This window comes from Dendrobates tinctorius, unplaced genomic scaffold (genome assembly GCF_039654945.1).
Source record: "Dendrobates tinctorius isolate UK_male_01 unplaced genomic scaffold, ASM3965494v1 ptg000028l, whole genome shotgun sequence".
In the NCBI taxonomy this organism is placed as follows: Eukaryota; Metazoa; Chordata; class Amphibia; order Anura; family Dendrobatidae; genus Dendrobates; species Dendrobates tinctorius.
This window is the reverse complement of record NW_027361696.1, coordinates 60683968-60704615: the sequence shown is the minus strand read 5'-3', so window position 1 is coordinate 60704615 and position 20648 is coordinate 60683968. Positions and strand designations below refer to the sequence as shown.

The 20648-nt window shown below is 42.4% G+C and overlaps 1 protein-coding gene across 1 annotated transcript; it reads right to left on the bottom strand.

Annotated features, from left to right (window-relative positions):
- Positions 1-866: 866 nt before the first annotated feature.
- LOC141085446 (apolipoprotein C-I-like) lies at positions 867-6007 on the bottom strand. The gene is made up of 4 exons (XM_073570810.1): positions 5942-6007; positions 2640-2718; positions 1605-1752; positions 867-1067 (listed from the first exon to the last, which is right to left on the bottom strand). Exons 2-4 carry the CDS (start codon positions 2692-2694, stop codon positions 1016-1018), a joined length of 255 nt encoding a protein of 84 aa, XP_073426911.1. The 5' UTR covers positions 2695-2718; positions 5942-6007; the 3' UTR covers positions 867-1015.
- Between the last annotated feature and the right edge of the window lie 14641 nt (positions 6008-20648).

The window sequence follows — 20648 nt, the reverse complement described above, 5'->3', positions numbered from 1 at the left end:
AGTATCGATAAAAACATTGTTTTGCCCCGCAAAAAATAAGCCTTCACAAAGATCCATTGACCGAAAAATCAAAACGTTGCATGTCTCAGAAAAAGGCAACACCCCAAAAATTTTTTGTTTTTAAAATTTCTGATTTTTTTTTCACCACTGAAATAATTGAAAAAACTGGAATTTTGTTTCACGTTTTCCAGTACCGTACATTATGTGATAAAATGAATGGTGCTCGTCCCGCAAAAAATCCAAGCCAAGCCCTCATATGTCTATGTGGACAGAAAAATAAAAAAAGTTATGTCTCTGGGAAGAAGCGCAAAAAACAGTGAAAACTGGCCACATCGGAATGGGATTAAACGAAGATCATGATAAGGGACTGCCTTTATTAAGTAAAAGGTCTACTGGACTGTTGGATGAAAGTATAAAGAGATTAGTCCTAGAAATGATGTGTAATAGTTTGCTAGTGTTTTTGTACTCTCGATCTTGTTCATTTCAACCCCACAATGCCTGGTTGGTGGCCTTTCTGGGCTCTCTTTGTGACTTGGGTTTTTCTATAACTTCCAAACAAATGAATAGAAAGGGCCCTATACATTTCAGTTCCCACCACACCAAGTAGGACATGGCCTGGGAGACTCCCATCCTGAAGTTCATCGCTGATCCTAGATATTGGACCTCCACGTTTCAGACACTTTACACCAAAAGCAAGCAGTTTCCTAAATTTGAATACATACAGAGTAAAGTCATCATATAAAGGCCAATGGGGAATTGCATTATTTTGACACTTTTAGGATTTTTTTGAAAGTCTTGTATTGGGATTATAAACTTTTGCATCATGTTTCAAATCTTAAGACTATGAATTGACACAAAGGCGGAGATGGGGGGACACATATTTTATTAGATTGGCATGATAGGTATACGGATTTCTCTATGATCATAGGGGTGACGTTTGCATATTTTTAAGCAGGTTTACATTTTTTTAGGCAGGCTTTATGAGGTTGTCTTTGTAGAGATTCTTATTCTGTAATTACTTAGAAAACTTGCTTTTGATTTTCTCAATGCCATCAGTGAAAATTTTCCTGGAAAGAAAAAAAAATTATGTATTACATTTTTGTAATGTGGTAAGTTACTTCCAAACAAGGAGGTAACCTACTATTGTAAGGTCATGGGATGTACTATAAATATTGCAGATTAAGATCCTTGACTAAGGCGGCAATCACTAGAGAGGAGGCAACATTTTAATTTATAAAAAAAGAGAGAGAATATGCGGAGGTAAATTATGTATCTTTGATTCGTCATGTTGTTGAAGGATAATTTCCCTTTTTGCTTCAGTAAGCTTGTATTCTGGATGATGATGTATAGTAGGCAATCCAAGCTACCCCTTTTATGATAACACAGTTACATTTCAAATTTTTAAGCTGCCCAGTGGCCGTTATGCAGGGCACAAAAACAGTAGTTTGGGGGGGTAAGGTAAATACTATATACACTATCAGACAGATAAAGAGTAATAGTTGACACTCTTTGCATTATTTTGTTGGCATCTTCTGGATGTCCCCATTTTTGGTCCAATATATAGATACCATAAGCAATCATTATGTAATAAGTTGTGTAAATACCTGGCGTTTGTGGCAAATTCACTTTTGTGCAGATTTTCAAATGCAGCCTTAGTCTCTTCCCCCACTGACACAGCTGTCGCTTTGATTTTTTCTCCAAAAAACTTCAAACGATCCTTAAGAGAGGGCTCCTCCTGTGCTGAGCTGGACTCTATTGTTGGAAAAGACAGTGTACGAGATGATTAGTGATGGTGATTGTGGGTTAATATGGTCCATTTAGCTTTGATTGTGATTCCAACCTATGGATTTCCGGATGTTGCAAAACTGCATTTTCCATCACGTCTTGACAGCCTTTGGGTGGTATTATCAGAGTTGAAGCAGCACATTGGAGAGCACTAGTCCATGGTGGACATACAACTATTACAGTGTGAAGATACTGGGTATTGCTCGTAAATACTGGAAATATTTTTTGTGATTTAATCTCAAAAATGATATTTATTTGTCAACGGTTCTTGTGCAATTCTCCCTTAAAACTATATACATACATATATCACCACATGACATGGATCTAAAAAGGACCTGCTGTTGAATGTTAAATCATCAACATTTACCTAGAGATCTCAATAACATCATTATTGGATATATATATATATATATATATATATATTTATATGTATATAGAATATCTATGACCACAAGTGATATTATTGAGACCTCTAGGTAAACGTCCATGTTTGAACGGCAGGTCATTTTTAGATCCATGTCATGTCATGTCATGTGCTGGATATTTTCTTAAAATTTCTATGTTTTCTGATTTGGGTCTTCAAATTTTCAGAGACTAATTATAACTTTCTGTCTTCCTGCAGTCACTAATAGGGGGAGCTTAGGAGCTGATTGCATACATGTCAATTTTCTTTGAACTCCATAATGGACATGTATGCACCCAAGCACCCTCTAATGCAAAGAGTAAGTTACATGGAGCGCTGTATTATGATCGACATCAAAAGGATCACACCGTACATTTACCTTGGCAATTAAAAATGCTAAATTGCAGATAAATTTATCAGAGCGTTCAGTCATATAAGAAATGAAACGTACCCGGCAAAACTGCAAGAGCAATCAGGACAACAGAAAGTGCGAGTAGCAGCCTCATCTTCACCACAAATAGAGAAAACACCTACAAAAGGAAATAGTAAGATAGACCAATTCATGTGGTTATTTCAAAAGATATGACTTCAGTTCCTGATCAGCTATGGAAGAATTAATGAAATTCCAAATTATCATAATTGGGCCCTTTTGCGTGTTTTGCACCTCTGGATCCCATTTAATTCCACCTCAAGGCTTCATGTCCTCATAGCCTATCAGTAATACGAGGAGGACTTAAAGAAGACCTGTCACCAGGTCAAAAGTGTCCAGTTTTTCTGTTATTTTATTCCTGCTGCTTCATTGTGTATTCCAATGTGTGATTTTTGAAAATCTTCCATAAAGTTCCAGAGATATTAGCTTTTGTATTTAGTGCAAATTTGTATGGTTTTTACAAGGGGCATGGCTCACGGGATCCTCAGGGGTGTGTTCTTAGACTGCTGTATATAATTACTCTGTGAGAAACGCCCCTTTTATAAAGATTTAAAAAATTCCACTATTTAGAATGATCCATATTTCTTGAACCATATGGTGTATTTCCAAAAAAAACCAAAACAAAATAATCAGGTGAGCAGCAGAAATAAAATAAGAGCAAAATCTGGAAACTTTTGACCTGGTGACAGGTCCTCTTTAAAGGACACAAAGTCAAATGATCTCAAATGCCAATACAACTCAGTAACAATGAGGAATATCATTTTATTACTGCCTTAAAACATATTTACCAGCTTTTAAAATATTTGACCTGAAAGAAAGTACACTGCCAAAATGTTTTCATACGATCAAACCCTTTTTAATAGACACTAATTTTTTCAAGATATGCCCATGCATATCCCACGTCCTGTTGATACCCCTGAATATGTGCTTGGACGTTGAGGAAGTGCTGCCTTTTAAGACATTAGTTAGGTACTCAAGAGACTTGCCAACTTTTTTGGAGTCTTGGAGGTTGCCCCCATTGTTGGAAGCCTCCAAGGTATTTGGGGATAGTTGACAAGAAAGTGTTAAGTTTACTTCCGAGAAGGTTCATCTTTCAGCAAATTCTCTCAAAGGGGTTCATGCGATTCCCTAATATTGTGAATCACACAACTATCACAAACACTTTGATAATGGCATCAACCATCAGTTTCTGTTGACACAATGAGCCTGACCCATGTTTACAACCAGTTGCTCATAGTCTGAATCCTGTAGAGCCTTAAGTATTTTAGAAAGGTCAAACCTCCCCTTTACATGTTTCCTGAATGGTGGATTAGCCCTTCTGGTATTTGAAGCTTACAAATTCCAGATCTTGTTTGTGTGTTCTGGAGAAGTCCTGCCTTGTATATTGACCTTTTGAATTTACATGTACAAAAAACAAGTGATCAAAGTAATGTTTGTTTGCATGGATTATCTGTGAGCGTGTCTTATCGATGAAGCCAAGAGCGACCTATGATATTTGATTATGCAACTTGTCAACATAGCGTTCACCTGATGTAGAGGCTTTTGAGATTCTGGGAGCTTCAGATATAACAGGTCAAGAAATGATTATTGGAAAAGAACCTTCTGAACTTATCAAGAGTAGAAAATAACCCCAACAAAAGACATTATGGTCAACCTCATTGACTATACAACACATGGTCCATCAAACATATTGTCCAAAAAAATACTCTATATATAAAGAAATGCACCTGAAACATGCGATGACTATCAACTAGAGTTGAGCACATTTTCTCAAAATTCGGTTCTGATTGTTTTTGCATTAGTCGCTGTCATTGAAGTCAGTGGCAGTAGAATTTACCGAATATGTTCGAAACCGATCATCAAACATAAATTCGGCACAAAGAGGTTACCAATATGGCACGAATATGGCAAATTCAGATTTGGCAACCAATTCCAACCATATTCGCTCAACTCTATCGACCCAACGTATGTTCAACCAACATCTCTAGAAGGTATATCAAAGCTTGTCACTGACTTCTTCCTTGGGGAAACATCTTGCAAAGTATTATATACGTTAGAACATCCAAATTGGCCATAATCAGGGAGTTTTGGATAACTTTTTTAATTACTGGTCAGACAGAAGTGGTTCTGCTTGGTATTTTTGTGTTTTATGTGTTTTTAGAGTATTTTGTGCCTCATTTACGCCACATTACAGTCCAAGAAGCCAAAAAAGTGTCCTCTATGACTTTCACTAGGTCGCTATATGTTAGGACGTCTTTTTACTGTACAGAAAGACATAGTGAATTACATTTTTCGATGTAAAGGAAGTTTAAACTACTCCCCTTGATTAAAAAGATCCAACCCAGCCGATTAACTTTTCAACAGATCCATCAACTTTCTTCATAATTTATGTAGCAAAGGTGACGATTCGCCAATGGATGGCAGAAAATTTTCGAAATCAGCCGTTTCGACCAGGCAAAATTTCTAGTGTATGGCTGCAATTTTACACATTGGTTCTTTTTCTTATTTTTTCTTGCCTGTTTATTGTCCAGATTTGCAGTGTTAATTACATCAATTTGTTATGCTTCTATGCACAAGTTGCATTCATCTCAGTCATTTTATGATGGATAGAGATTTTAAAAAATGTTAAAAAAGGTCGATTTTTCACATTGACAATAAAAATAAAACAGATGCAAACTTTTAACAGTTATAAGATGAGCAAATTAGGTTATGATTCCCATCTATTGGGTTTCATATGGAGTGAATGATTGACATTGAAAATTTTTCAAGAGTTGGAGTTATTGGCCAACCATATGGAAACTGTCCATCAAGGGCAGAGAAAAAATTGGACATGTTTAATTTTAGTATTTAGTATACTTGATCCTTTCTACATACGGGAGTAAAGTTATGGCCAAAGATGTCTGGTAGTGACTTGCATCCTTCTCACTTAAAAGCATGCATACTTAGTTGAAATGAGCATGCATGTATACAGGGGAAGTAGTAGGAATAGCTGCCGACCGAACAGGCATTCGGCTGACTGCTTTCTTTAGTAAATGAGAAATATGCGAGAGCAAACAGATTTGGCTTTTTCTTAAACTTTGAACTAACACTTTGCAAAACTAAGCAAAATAGCAAATAATAATACACTCATCCATAAGAAAAAAAATCCCTCAATTCTCAATATTTGGGACTAACAAAGAACACTATCCAATAAATGTATCTTATAAATCAGGACAGAATAAATAATTATCAAAATAAATGTTATTCATAGGCTTGCTATGTAATTAAAATCTTTAATATAGCCATCCCCTGAATATTCGGACAAGTACTGGAAGCAAACTCACCTGCACACAGACGACAAAAAGCTTCTGATCCTGTGATTATAGGCAGACAACCTCTTATGAGCCCAGTCCCCTCCCCAGCATGCCCTCCCCAGGAATTCACACCCCTTGTTCACATGGAGGGTGAAGAGAACAACGTGTCCCTCGAACAAAGGACATCTCAAAAAGATGTAAAGTTTCACATGGACAAGGATATAAAAAAAAATCAGTAACTTTGATAAAACTTTGCATCCCTTATCTTGCACTGATCTTGTCAGACCCCTTTGGCCCTCGTAGACCTCATACAGACTGCATCACACATTCCCACCACACCATTACATCCAGCTCCAAGACTTGCAGATCATCTATCCCCAGGTTACTTTACTTAATTTATCTCTCCACTTCCAAGTCCAGTATATGCACAACCAGAACTGCTCTTCTGTGTTGGGTTACTCAGAAAAATTCTGGAGACTTGCTCTTTATAGTCATTTTCTACACATTATTTAACACAAACAAATCCCAAGAGTAAATTAATTGAGGACAAAAACTCATGTATATACAGTTGTGCTCTCAAGTTTACATACCCCTGCATAATTTTTTGCTTTCTTGTTTTTTTTTCAGAGAATATGAATGATAACTCGAAAACTTTTTCTCCACTCATGGCTAGTGGTTGGGTGAAGCCATTTATTGTGAAACTACTGAGTTTTCTCTTTATCAATCATAATGACAACCCAAAACATCCACATGACCCTGATCTAAAGTTCACATACCCCATTTCATAATACCGTGTATTGCCCCCTCTAACATCAATGACAGCTTAAAGTCTTTTGTGGTAGTTGTGGATGAGGTTCTTTATTTTCTCAGATGGTAAAGCTGTCCACTCTTATTGGCAAAAAGCCTCCAGTTCCTGTAAATTCCTGAACTGTCTGACATGAACTGCGTGCTTGAGATCTCCCCAGAGTGGCTCAATTATATTGAGGTCAGGAGACTGAGATGGCCACTCCAGAACCTTTACTTTGTTCTGCTGTAGCCAATGACAGGTCGATTTGGCCTTGTGTTTTGGATCATTGTCATGTTGGAACGTCCAAGTACGTCCCATGCACAGCTTCTGGGCTGATGATTGCAAATTTGCCCTTGAGTATTTGCTGATAACGTGCTGCATTCATCTTTCCTTCAACTTTGGCCAATTTTCTTGTGCCTTTGCAACTCACATATCTCGCAAACATCAGCGATCCACCTCCGTGCTTTTCAGTAGGAATGGTGTTCCTATCGTCATAGGCCTTGTTGACCTCTCTCCAAATGTAATGTTTATGGTTGTGGCCAAAACGTTTAATTTTGGTGTCATCACTCCAAATTACCTTGTTCCAGAACTTTTGAGGCTTGTCTCTGTGCTGTTTTGCGTATTGTAGGCGAGATACTTTGTGGTATTTGCTCAGTAATGATTTTCTTCTGGCGACTCGACCATGCAGCCCATTTTTCTTCAAGTGACTCCTTATTGTGCATCTTGAAACAGTCACACTGCTAGTTTTCAGAGAGTCCAGTATTTCCGCTGATGTTATTAGTGGGATTTTCTTTGCATCCCAAACAATTTTCCTGGCAGTTGTGGACGAAAGTTATGTTGGTTTACCTGACTGTGCATTTTTTTTACAGAGACCTTGATTTTCCATTTGTTAATCACAGTTTGAATGCTGCTGACTGGCATTATCAATCCCTTGGACATCTTTTTATATACATTTCCTGTTTTATACAGTTCAACTACCTTTTCCTGTAGATCTGTTGACAATTCTTTTGCTTTCCCCATGACTCACAATCCAGAAATGTCAGTGGCTGGATGAAAGATGCAAGAGTCTGTCTGGATCCCAGAAACTCACTCAGCTTTTATGCACACACACTGATTACAAGCAAACAGGTCACAGGTGAGGATATCACCTTTAGAAGCCATTCAAACCCATTTGTGTCAACTTCTGTGCATATTATCAGGCCAAAATCACCAGGGTATGTGAACTTTTGATCAGGGTCATTAGGATGTTTTGGGTTGTCATTATGATTTAAAAAGAGAAAACACAGTAGCTACATACGTGGTCAAAATTGTTGGTACCCCTTGTGTAATGACAGAAAACCCACATTGGTGATAGAAATAACTTGAATCTGACAAAAGTAATAATAAATCAAAAATCTATGAAATTGAACAAATGAAAGTCAGACAGTACTGTTCAACCATGCTTCCACAGAATTTAAAAAAAATAAAACTCAGGAAATAGGCCTGGACAGAAATGATGATACCCTTAACTTAATATTTTGTTACGCAACATTTGAAGCAATCACTGCAATCAAACGATTCCTGTAACTGTCAATGAGACTTATGCACCTCTCGACAGGTATTTTGGCCCACTACTCAAGAGCAAACTGCTCCAGTTGTCTCGTGTTTGAAAGTTGCCTTTTCCAGACGGCATGTTTCAGCTCTTTCTAAAGATGCTCAATAGGATTTACGTCAGGGCTCATAGAAGGCCACTTCAGAATAGTCCAATGTTTTCCTCTTAGCCATTCTTGAGTGTTTTTAGATGTGTGTTTTGGGTCATTATCCTGTTGCAAGACCCATGACTTGCGACTGAGACCAAGCTTTCTTACACTGGACAGCATATTTCTCTCTAGAATCCCTTGATAGTCTTGAGATTTCATTGTACCCTGCACAGATTCTAGACACCCTATGCCAGATGCAGCAAAGCAGCCCCAGAACATAACAGAGCCTCCTCCATGTTTCACAGTAGGGACAGTGTTCTTTTCTTGATATGCTTCATTTTTCCATCTGTGAACATAGGCTGATCTGCCTTATCAAAAAGTTCCATTTTTGTCTCATCTGTCCATAGGACATTCTCCCAGAAACTTTGTTGTCTTCAACATGTAGTTTGGAAAATTCCAGTCTGGCATTTTTATGATTTTTTTTTCAACAATGGTGTCCTCCTTGGTCGTCTCCCATGAAGTCCACTTTTGCTCATACAAGAACGGATGGTGCAATCTGACACTGATGTTCCTTGAGCTTGAAGTTCACCTTTAATCTGTTTAGAAGTTTTTCTGGGATCTTTTGTTACCATTCATATTATCCGTCTCTTTGATTTGTCATTAATTTTCCTCCTGCGGCCACGTCCAGGGGTTTGGCTACAGTCCCATGGAGCTTAAATTTTGGAATAATATGCGCAACTGTATTCACAGGAACATCAAGCTGCTTGGAGATGGTCTTATAACTTTTACGTTTAAAATGTTTGTCTATAATTTTCTTTCTAATCTCCTGAGAACACTCTTTCTTCGCTTCCTCAGGTCCATGTTGAGTGTGATGCACACCATGTCACCAAACAGCACAGTGAGTATCTGTAGCCCTCTATACAGGCCCACTCACTGATTCCAAGATTGTAGACACCTGTGATGCTAATTAGTGGACTCACCTTGATTTAACATGTCCCTTTTGTCACATTATTTTCAGGGGTACCATCATTTCTGTCCTGGCCTATTTCATGAGTTTTATCTTATTTATGTTTTTAAATTCTGTGGAAGCATGATTGAAAAGCAATGTCTGAATTTCATATGTTCATTTTCATAGATTTTTGATTTATTATTACTTTTGTCAGATTTAAGTTATTTCTGACACCATTGTGCTGTCATTAAACGAGGGGTACCAACAATTTTGACCATGTAGGTAAGGCTACTTTCAGACTTGCGTTATGAAGCGCAGCGCAGGGCTGCCGCTAAGCTCCGCCCCCGGCTACGCCTCCACCGGTCAGTTCCCCCTCTGGTCAGCTCCTCCTATGAGCGCATGATGCTGCATGCGACCAGTGTACAATATATTTAGAGTTGGCTACGCTGGCTGTGCGCTGGTATGCTTTTGCCAGCACATGCGCCCTTTTGGCACTGTGCCAACATGCGCCAAAAGGGCGCATGCCCTGGAAAAAGCATACCAGAGCACGGCCAGCGTACCCAATGCTAAATATAGGGTACTCAGGTCGCATGCAGGTGCTGACCAGATGAGGTGCGGCTGGGGGCAGAACTTAGCGGCAGCCCTGTGCTGCACCTCATAACGCAAGTCTGATAGTAGCCTAAGACTAAGATCAGGGAGGAATGAACCACCACTACAGAGTATAATCCAAACAATTCAATCTTTATTTAAACACATATCTATGTATATAAAAATGAATATATGTGTATCGGCCATGCCCACTCCACATAGCCCCAACCAATCAAAAAGCATGTGTGTGTATCAGCGACGCCCACTCCACATAGCCCCAAACAATCACTAAGCATCTTTCATTTCAAAGAAATGAAGCTGTGATTGGTTGCTTTGAGCAACAGTTTTCCCAGTAGACAGTTGTGGTAACTGACGCCTATTATTCTTATCATTTCTATGGTGATATCGTCCTTCTGTAAGGCTGGAAATAACACAATTTATTACCGTGCCGACACAGATCACCCTCTGACACAGACTTCAGGGGGAGCCCAGAATCGGGAACTTCTCTTTGTCTAGCATGAAGCATCTCATTACCTTAAAACTTCAAACACAGATTAAAAAAGAAAAACAAGATGGATTTCTCCAACCCAGGTATCATTTTAATCGGCGTAAAGGCCCCTTTACATTTAGCGATGAACCAGTGATCCCGACAACGATACGACCCGGTCAGGATCCCTGGTGCATCGCTAAATGGTCGCTAGTGAGCTGCCACACAGGCAGATCTCACAGCGATGTAGTGACACAGCAGCGGGCGTTACTTACCTGACGTCCTCCCGCCCGCGTCCACGCGTCGCTCGTCGGCGCCAACAGGAAGCCCAGCAGAAAGCACCCAACAAGAAATGGAGCTGCACGATCTCGCGCGATCAGTGACAGACAGCGGGGGAGCCGGTCGGAGGTAAGTATCAAACATAGCGATATCGCTAACGATATCACTGCTGTGTCACAAAATCGGTGACGCTTTAGCGATATCGCTAGTGATATCGCTATGTGTAAAGGCCCCTTTACAGCGCCAACCTGACAATGTTGGCTCTGACGGGATGATGTGGGATATTATGGTCCGGTGGCTCTGGCTGATGGGATGATGTGGGATATTAGGGGTAGTAGTCCAGTGACTCTGACGGGATGACATGAGATATTAGGGGTAGTAGTCCAGTGGCTCTGACAAGATGATGTGGGAAATTAAGGGTAGTAGTCCGGTAGCTCTGGCTGTCGGGATGATGTGGGATATTATAGTGAATGTGGCTATGCGGAATGGGCAGGGCTCTACACTCAGCTTTATATATATATATATATATATATATAGATGCAATCATTTGCTATAACTAACCGTAGTTAGTTACTCTGCCCAGGCAACACCAGGCTCTTCAGCTAGTTACATATAAAGGATTGATTAAAAAAGGACTGCTAGACACCAAAATGCCGAGCCAAAGTTACCATATGGAGTGCAAAAGATGTGCACAGATATTCAACAAGCAAGTAAGTGCTGCCAAAACAGTTAATCTACGTAAATATTGCAAATATTGCAAACATTCGTCAGTTCGTCACATCTCTCATCAACAATCAATGGTATACCGATTGGCCAGAACTTAAGAATTTAAGAATTTGACATATCTGTTCCATCAATGAAGCCTTTGATCGCCAAGCCAAAGATTTATACCATCGATTCAGAGAACGTGGTTATAGTCATAGACAAATTTGCCACAGGTACAAACGTGCACTCTCCATTCCCCGAAATGATCTCCTCTACCAAACCCAGAAAAAAGATACCTATCCCACTGACTCACAGATTCGACTGATCACTTCATATAATAGCCAATGGCATGCCTTTACAGACATTATTCTTAAACATTGGGATATCCTCCTAACTGACTCAGTGTTTAAAAATACTCTCCCGACAAAACTCCTTATCACTTGTCATGATCTCCACTCTGTTCCTGTCTGATGTGTTACTTTGTATAGGGGCTGTCAGTCTGTTTTGGTTGTGCTGGGTCTGTGCTGCAATCATCTGTGTTCACTTTCCTTGATTAGTCCTCTACTTGAGCATGCTAGCTCCTCCACCCTGTGTCAATCGTATACTTGCTACTGCCTGTGTAAAGCCCCCGTTACACACTGCGATATCGCTAGCAATATCGCTGTAAAGTCACCGATTTTGTGACGTAACATGGAAACTCAAGGTCAGAACGAGAATGTTAGGAATCTGTGTCGTGCCAAACTTATGCAGAGATCCAGATCCTCACATTTGTCTCCAGAGGCTAAGTCCTTTCAGCCAGCTTCTGAGCATGCTCCTGGAATGAGCTCCCATTGGAGTTCAGGAGTCAGGTGCTCAGGTCCTGCTCCTGATTCCATTGGTTCAGCTCAGGGCTCTGGAGATTTCCGGAAGGTCCCGGTCACTATAAAAAATGCGCATGGCTGTTCCGCCATGCGCTAGTATTTTTCATACTTGCTGCTGTGTGTTTGGTATTGGATGCTTGGACTGGTGAATGACTTAGGCCGGGGTCACACTAGCGAGGAATACGGCCAAGTGAGAGGCGCTAAAAGCACGCATTAGACACGGACAAATGATTCTTTATGGGGTCACTCGCACCAGGCGTATATTTCTCATCCATATTCTACGCTCCGTGCCAATCGCAGCATGCTGCGATTGTCAGCGTACTACACCCGTAGTACGCCAATGCAAGTCTATGGGTACGCAAAAAATACGGATTACACACGGACCAGACGTGTGAAATGCGAGCAATACGCAGGTCTTTTTGGCTGGTGACAGGAAATGGGCCAATCCATCATCAGGAAGCCTAGACATGCAAATGAGCTCAAAAAGCGCTCCAGACATCCCGGAAGTACGCCTCCACGGAGTACAGCAGCAGCATGGCGTCCACTTACATAAATGTGGAGATGCTCATTGTCCTGGTGCAGGAGCGTCCCGAAATCTGGGACCAACGCGATGCCAATTATGCAAACCAGGCAAGAAAGGAGGCGTCATGGAGGCGCATCTGTCGCCAGATGTACCATGACTTTGGTGACCGACCACGTGAGGAGCAGCATAAAATTCGTAAGTACAAGGCAAAACATGAGTAACCTTAGCGCACAACAAAAAAGGAATATAGAATCAGCACCCCCCCTTCCTGTGCATGTACTTTTTGCCTCATGAGGCTGTTAGATTTGGATGTGACACGTGGATTCACACAGCCATAATTTGGGTTTAGGCCACAAGCTCCTCATCCTCCTAGACAAACCAATTATTAAGTGTAGCTAAAGAGACCCTGTGTATCTGCCCAATTAGATATGCCACCATGGGTAGAAAGCACACCCCAGAAGGCCCCATGCCTAGACTACTGGTAGCAAATGTGACCTATCAAATATGTGAATTTGACAATATTTCCTGTCACATTGCAGTGGAAGATGTGATGAAACGCTGGCGAAGCATCCGGGACCAATACCGCCGTGTACGCCAGCAGCCGTCCAGGAGTGGGGATGCGGGATACGTCAAAAGGAAATATATTTATTACGACCGGCTCTCCTTCCTCGCCCCAATTCTGGATCTGAGACCGTAAGTAGATACCTCACACCACATTACACAAATACTTTACAGGGCTAAAAATATTGATGTATTTTTGCCTCTGTTCTATTTCATAACAGAACTCAATCCAACCTTACGGATCGAGGAACGGCCTCAGAGACAGAGCCCATAATTGATCCTGTAGGGGATGAGGTGGCTGGCCCATCTTCTCCCCCTACAAGAAGGATGGCAGAAGATGAGGCATCACAGGAGAACCCATTGGCTGCCCAACACACAACACCACCAGGACGGTCTGCTGCTGCCCCATCACCCATCCTGGAAGAGCCCAACTGGCCATATCAGGGGATCCCCACAGGCTGCTGTTACATCCCGGCGAACAAGAAGAAGGCGCCAGGTCACTGTTCAAGAGAGCAGGATCAATGTGAACACAGGGGTGCTAAATTACTTATCAAGAGTAACTACAGATGATGGGGAGGAGGCCTACTCACGTAGCCTCACCCTTTATCTCCGTGCCCTTACCCGTGAGGTCAGGCTCCGTATTAGGGGATGTTTTCAGATCCTGCTTGATGCAAGCACCCCCCCAATACCCCATATGAGCTTTTCGAATATCTGGAGAGGTGGCAGCTTTCCCCCAGAAATCTAATGCGAATGAGACCATCCACACAGATGCTTGCTCAAGCAGGGTCCGAACATCCTCTAATACGTGGGCCTACACCTCACCCCCTTCCTCCCACTACCCAACCTTCTATTCAGCAGCCACAAATGTCAGCCTCTAGCCAACCCCACCAATATGGCCACTTGTACCCACCCAGTGTTGGAGGCTGGTCCCAACCTGGTTGGGGACGATATGGCTATCTTGGTGGGTATGAGCCACGTGCCTACCACAGCCAACAAGATGCCCCTCCCCAACATTACTCTGGCCAGTATCCCCAACAGTCCCAGGACAATTCCCACATCATGGGCAACAGTATGGCCCAACACAGGGCGATGTTGGCCACAGTGTCCAGCAGCACCCACAGGCTGCTCTTCCATGTTCCCCTTCCCCAACCTATGAGGATTTATAAGTCTGATGGCCGTAGATGTCCAGTGCGGTTTCACTGGTGCTCCAAATACAAAGGAAAAAACAGGTGTTCTCCATCACCAAACTTTGTTACAAAATTTAACATTCTAATTTTTTAACAATGTTTTCAAATCATATTAAGAATCCATCATGACAGGCAAGGCTACCTCACGCCTTTCAGACAGATATTACATGTCTGTACAAAAGAGAATATTTAAACGCGCTATACTGTAAAGTCATAGGATGAAAATACACTACTCACTTGCTAATGCCTAGGAAAGGTGTGCTGGCCTTAGTGAAGTAGTCACCTTTTATGCTAGCAATCTATAGTAACAAATCAAGGCGACCAGCCTTCAGAATATCACGCTCTCTCTATGTGAGTTTTGTTTTTTCATCTTTTCCAGTATAGCATGGTTAAATATTCTCTGTTCTACAGACAGGTAATATCTGTCTGAAAGCCGTGAGGTAGACTTGCCTGTCATGGTGGAATATTTCTATGATTGGAAAACATTCTGAAGAAATGTGAGTGTTATCTTTTAGCATTAATTTTGTTGATGGAGCTCACCTATTTTTTCCTTTGTATTTAAATATTCTCATGCAGCAATGTTGTTATTGCCTAATTTTTTTTGGGTTATGTTATATAATGTTACTTTTCAAAAAAGTTTAAGAAGGCAAAAAGGGCCATTTTGCCCATTGCCAAAATGTTCATATGGCAATATTAAGTTTGCCTTTAAGAAACAAAAAAAAAAGGCAAAACTAAAAATTTGTCTACTATAGTTAACGTCTCTGTGTGATTTCTCAAAAACCCTGTCAACATACTGACATACACTAACCAATGCAATGAAACAGTCATAGAATCATAAGGGGTTGAGTAATATATATTTAGACACAATTAAAGAAACAAATTATAACATAGACACAGCATGCTCTTGCCAAGAAGTTGCCCCCTCAGGTGAGATAAAGTAATTAGTGAAAATATCATGCACTTTGAGGCCAGAGAGTGGTCTACGTTGAGGGTTCATAGGTGGTCTCACCCTGCGCACATTGTCCGGCCTACACACAACACCAGCAGAGGAGGAACAATCATGTATCCTGGTGAAGTTATGAAGAACCACACAGGCTTTCACAACTTCATTCACATTTTGTTCACTCAACTGAATGGCAGACTGGAGTACCCGCCATTTGGCACAAAGAATCCCAAAGGAACACTCCACCAGTCGCCTAGCACGTGATAGGCGCAAGTTAAAAATTCTGCGCCTGTGGTCAAGGTTGCGCCGGGAATATGGCCTCATGACATTGCGCGATAACTGAAACGCCTCATCTGCCTCAAGGACATAAGGGACTGATTCTTCAGGGGAGCCTGGTAGCTGGCGTGGTGGTGGTAGATCCAACTGGTTGGTGCGTAGCCGCCGAGCCATTATGGAAGTATTGAAGACTCTAGAGTCTCCCGTCCTTCCATAGGCCCCAATGTCAACAATTATAAACTTGTATTGAGGGTCTACCAGAGCCAACAATACAACAGAAAAGTATTGTTTATAATTGAAGAATTGGGAGCCAGAGTTCGGTGGCTTACGCACCCGGATATGTTTGCCATCCAGGGCCCCAATACAATTTTGAAACTGGCAGTCCTCCTCAAAGTCCCTTGATATCCTCAACCAGTCTTCCATCCTGGGCTCGGGCATGACCACTTGATGGAGTCTTGTCCAGATTTCTATACATGTAGACCTCACTATGCCTGAAATGGTTGATCTTCCAAAGAGAAACTCATGGTGGAGGGCGGCATAAGACAGGCCAGTGGACAGGAAGCTGTAGAATAACAGAAATTGATAATTTTAGAATGCATAAAGTCCAAAAACATCAGTTACATGCCGACCAAACTTGGTAGGAATTGAGATAGAATAACACACACATATTTGGTTGCACAATGACTAAGTGATATGGAGTACATATTAGACCTAACATTCTGTTGTTTAAGTTGAACCATATTTGGAGTAAGATGAGGGCATTAAACTTAGACCAAGAAGGCAAAAAAACATACTTTAGCCAACACATTATGAACATAGAGAATGTGGTAGTGTAGTACATACCGTATTGTGAGTAGAAGTCGCTCCTCTGCAGATATAGCTTTGCGCATCCTTGTGTCCTGAAAGGTTATCCCAGGGCGCACTGTCTCCAAGAGTTGATCAAATGTGGAAATGCTCATGCGACAGTATTGGTAAAATTTCAGTGGATGCTCCCGCAGAGAAGAATAGAGGCGGTGAAAATGACCTCTTGTGAGTCGTTGCCTCAAAAGTGGATGTACCCACATGCGTCTCCTCCTTCGCAGATCCACTATCACTGGTTATGGTTGCCCAAAGCGCCGTGACAAAAGCCAGTTGAAGAGAACCTGCTCAGTTGTATTGAAACTCAGACCCTCTGCCATGTTGCACATACAACAACAACACACCTAGTGAAGGCAAGGTCACAAATGGACAGAATGGAGGCAGCCACCTGTTCCTGAGCCAACAAATAGGGTGGAGGCTAATGATTTAAATTGTTAGCAGGCCTCAAAACCGTTAAATGTCCATTTTGCAAGGCTGCGAGAAAATCTTGCCATACGGATTGCATACGGATGCCATACGGATTACATACGGATGCACACATGCGCAAAATACGCGACCGCACCTTGCTTACGGATGACCTACGGAGCACTATTAAGGGGTCATTCATCAGTATTACGTCTGTAATCTACGGACCGTATTTTGCGAAGGTTAGTGTGACCCCGGCCTTATTATGAAACCCCTTCCCTCTGATATTACGATTGTGTGAGTGATTGGGCAGCCTCCAGTAGCAGCATTAGCGCCAGCGTGCTCCAGCAATACCTTTTGCAGCAGCTAAGCGTCCTGCATTGCGCCAGCACTTTATTTTAATTTTATTTAGTGCATTCCACCGCTCATAACATAATACTAGCGCCAGGGTCTGGCTAGAGATGGCAGATCAGCAGCAGCTGTTACAGCTTGTGCGTCAGCTCAAGGCTCGTCTTGCTACTCTTGAGAGGTCTCTTGCAGCTGCGCAGGCTACAGATGCTGCCGTCCAGGCACTCACAGATGCGGTAGGACGTATGTCCATGTCCGCCCTTGCACCGACAGTTACCCGCCTCCCGTTGCCCGATAAATATGCTGGGGATGGCGCCTCCTGTAGGGGTTTTATCAGCCAGTGCTCGATACACCTGGAGCTGCTGGCTGCGCAATTCCCTACGGAGTGGGCCAAGGTGGCTTTTGTTATCTCCCTACTGTCGGGCAAGGCGCTGGAATGGGCTACGCCTCTGTGGGAGCGAGGTGACCCCGAGATTCGGTCCGCGGCTAACTTGCTAACTGCCATCAGGCAAGTTTTTCTCGGTCCTCGGGTCACGCATGATACGTCCCTGCAGTTACTCGCCCTTACTCAGGGGTCACTCTCGGTTAGCCAGTATGCCGTCCGTTTTCGGACACTGGCGTCCGAGTTGGAATGGTCCGTTTTTTGGCGAGGTCTAGCGGAGCATGTGAAGGATGCTCTCTCTACTAGAGAGATTCCCACTAGCTTGGAAGAGCTAATCTCAGTCTCCTCACGCATCGATCTCCGTTTTTCGGAGCGCGGTATGGAGCGAGCTCACTCCAAGCGCAAATTCGTTTCTGCTCCCAAATTTTTTGTACCCCTTGAGCTAGACGAGCCGGAAGTTCTACCTCCTGAGCCCATGGAGGTGTCTCGCACCAACTTTAATACAGACTCTGACCAGGAATCCATCTGCGGTTGTCACCATGTCTGTGCGGTTTCTCCGGAAGCTGGCTCCCCGCAAAGGTCGGAGTCTGAACCGGCTATCGAGACCTTTGTCCCTCCTCATCTCAGGGCTCAGGTGCTCGCCTGGGCGCATGCGCCTAACACGCACCACCATCGGGGCTATATGCAGGTCTCAAAAATGTTGGCTGATGCGTATTGGTTGCCCCATAGAGCTCGGGACATAAAGAAATTTATTCAGGCTTGCACCTTATGTGCTCAGTCTAACCCTCCTAGGCAGAGGGTGGCGACATCTGCCGACACGCGGCAGCCTGCCTCTGTCACTCCCGCTCCTACTATCTCCCAAGTGTCCCTCTTGAAACCTGGTGACCTTGGTTCCTCTGATGCCTTCCAGGTGTCTCGGGTTACGGTAACCCCTACCTGGACACCAAGCTCGCTCTCGGACGAGTTTGAGCCCTATGCCACCGTAGGGCACAGGGTATGCGCCCGGAGGGCTCGGGGAGGAGGGGGCCTTAGGAGGGGGTTAATGTTAGGAATCTGTGTCCTGCCATACTTATGCAGAGATCCAGATCCACACATTTGTCTCCAGAGGCTAAGCCCTTTCAGCCAGCTTCTGAGCATGCTCCTGGATTGAGCTCCCATTGGAGTTCAGGAGTCAGGTGCTCAGGTCCTGCTCCTGATTCCATTGGTTCAGCTCAGGGCTCTGGAGATTTCCGGAAGGTCCCGGTCACTATAAAAAATGCGCATGGCTGTTCCGCCATGCGCTAGTATTTTTCATACTTGCTGCTGTGTGTTTGGTATTGGATGCTTGGACTGGTGAATGACTTATTATGAAACCCCTTCCCTCTGATATTATGATTGTGTGAGTGATTGGGCAGCCGCCAGTAGCAGCGCTAGTGCCAGCGCGCTCCAGCAATACCTTTTGCAGCAGCTAAACGTCCTGCATTGCGCCAGCGTCTTTGCAGCGCCTTGCTTGCGGCTCTGTTCACGCTGCGCTGCGGTTGCAGCCTCCCGGGTGTTCGCAGTTGTGACACCTCGTACCTTATTTTTTACGGTAGGTCTAGAGGGGATAGTCCTGGTGTTTAAGGCTATTTCTGTGACCTTTAATACCGTGTCCACATCGCTGAAGTCTGTGACCCTATACAGACTCAGCTGTATTTATGTTTTTGTTGGCAGCTCTGTGCATATAACAGAGTCTGCTTTAGTGCACGGAGTGCAGCTAAAACCCTGTGCACATTACCGCCTGAGTGCCCTGCCTCTTTTACCAGCGGTTACCCCATCTACTGCACGGTGGACCCCGAGCGGTGAACGCACTTTATTTTAATTTTATTTAGTGCGTTCCACTGCTCATAACAGAGAGAACATGTTCGAAACATCAAAAAGGCTAAGACTGCATAAGAATTGGATTAATTTAAAACTCTACCTAGACATTTTCGATTGTTTCATGGGTGTGATCCATGTAAGCTTAAAATCAAGGCAATTGATCAGGTTTCCACAGGTGGAGGGATTTATCCAGGGCCCTTGCTCATGTTGAGAGCCGCTGGATCTACCGACTCGGCACCGTTGCTCCAGTGGGTCTTAATGAAAATTTTTGTTTTAGCTCTTTTCTTTAGGGTATTCTGCATGTTTTTTTAGGGGTGAGATTTTTTGGTTGTTTTTGTTTTTGGGTTTTAATCTCATGCAACATTTTAAGTGTTTTATCTATTTTTCAATCTATTAATACATGATATTTATTGGTTATTCTCTATCCTTAGATAACTCGTCCTGTGTGTTTTTTGTGATGTGCCATCCTTGACTTCCATACAAACCTGTTTTGAGGACATCCTGGCCAGAATCATGGCTTTTGACTCATGGTGTACTTCATATCTGATTTCCCTATGGACCATTCTTCGAGGACTACACCTCCTGAATATAACAGATCATCCGATGAGACTTCTTTATTCAGATGACCCCATGGCTCCAATATGTTCAACTTCGTTTTGGCCAAGAGATATCCACTTATTTCACTTGGATCCCTAGCTAGCTTATTTATTTCAAGGATTCTTTTTCCTGCAAACTGTGGACTATTTTTCTCCCCTTTTTTCTTGTTTTACCCTGGAATGATTTAATTATTTTTTATTCGAATGATATGGGATCTTTGGGAATGGATACATTATGCCATGACTAGTATTATTTTTATGGTGACAGTAGAATACTACGCTAAATTTTGTCACCTATAGCCTTTATTGAGTCTGTGACATGAAATTAACCTTTTGGTAATTATTTACTTAGGTCCTTTCACATTTTCATTTTGTTCATTATTTTTTCTTTTATTCTATTTTTTTTATTTTTTATCATTTTTAATTTTAAATTTATCCTTTTTTGGCCAATTCTAGTTCTTCACTGCAGATTGCCCCCTCCACAT

What these genes read in the sequence shown, in the direction of transcription:
- LOC141085446 (XM_073570810.1), bottom strand. Translation starts at nt 2,694, where the DNA reads ATGAGGCTGCTACTCGCACTTTCTGTTGTCCTGATTGCTCTTGCAGTT. An exon ending in TGCTCTTGCAGTTTTGCCGG is followed by an intron (nt 1,753 to 2,639) that starts GTACGTTTCATT and finishes TTCCAACAATAG; the next exon opens with AGTCCAGCTCAGCACAGGAG. An exon ending in GAATTTGCCACAAACGCCAG is followed by an intron (nt 1,068 to 1,604) that starts GTATTTACACAA and finishes TTTTCTTTCCAG; the next exon opens with GAAAATTTTCACTGATGGCA.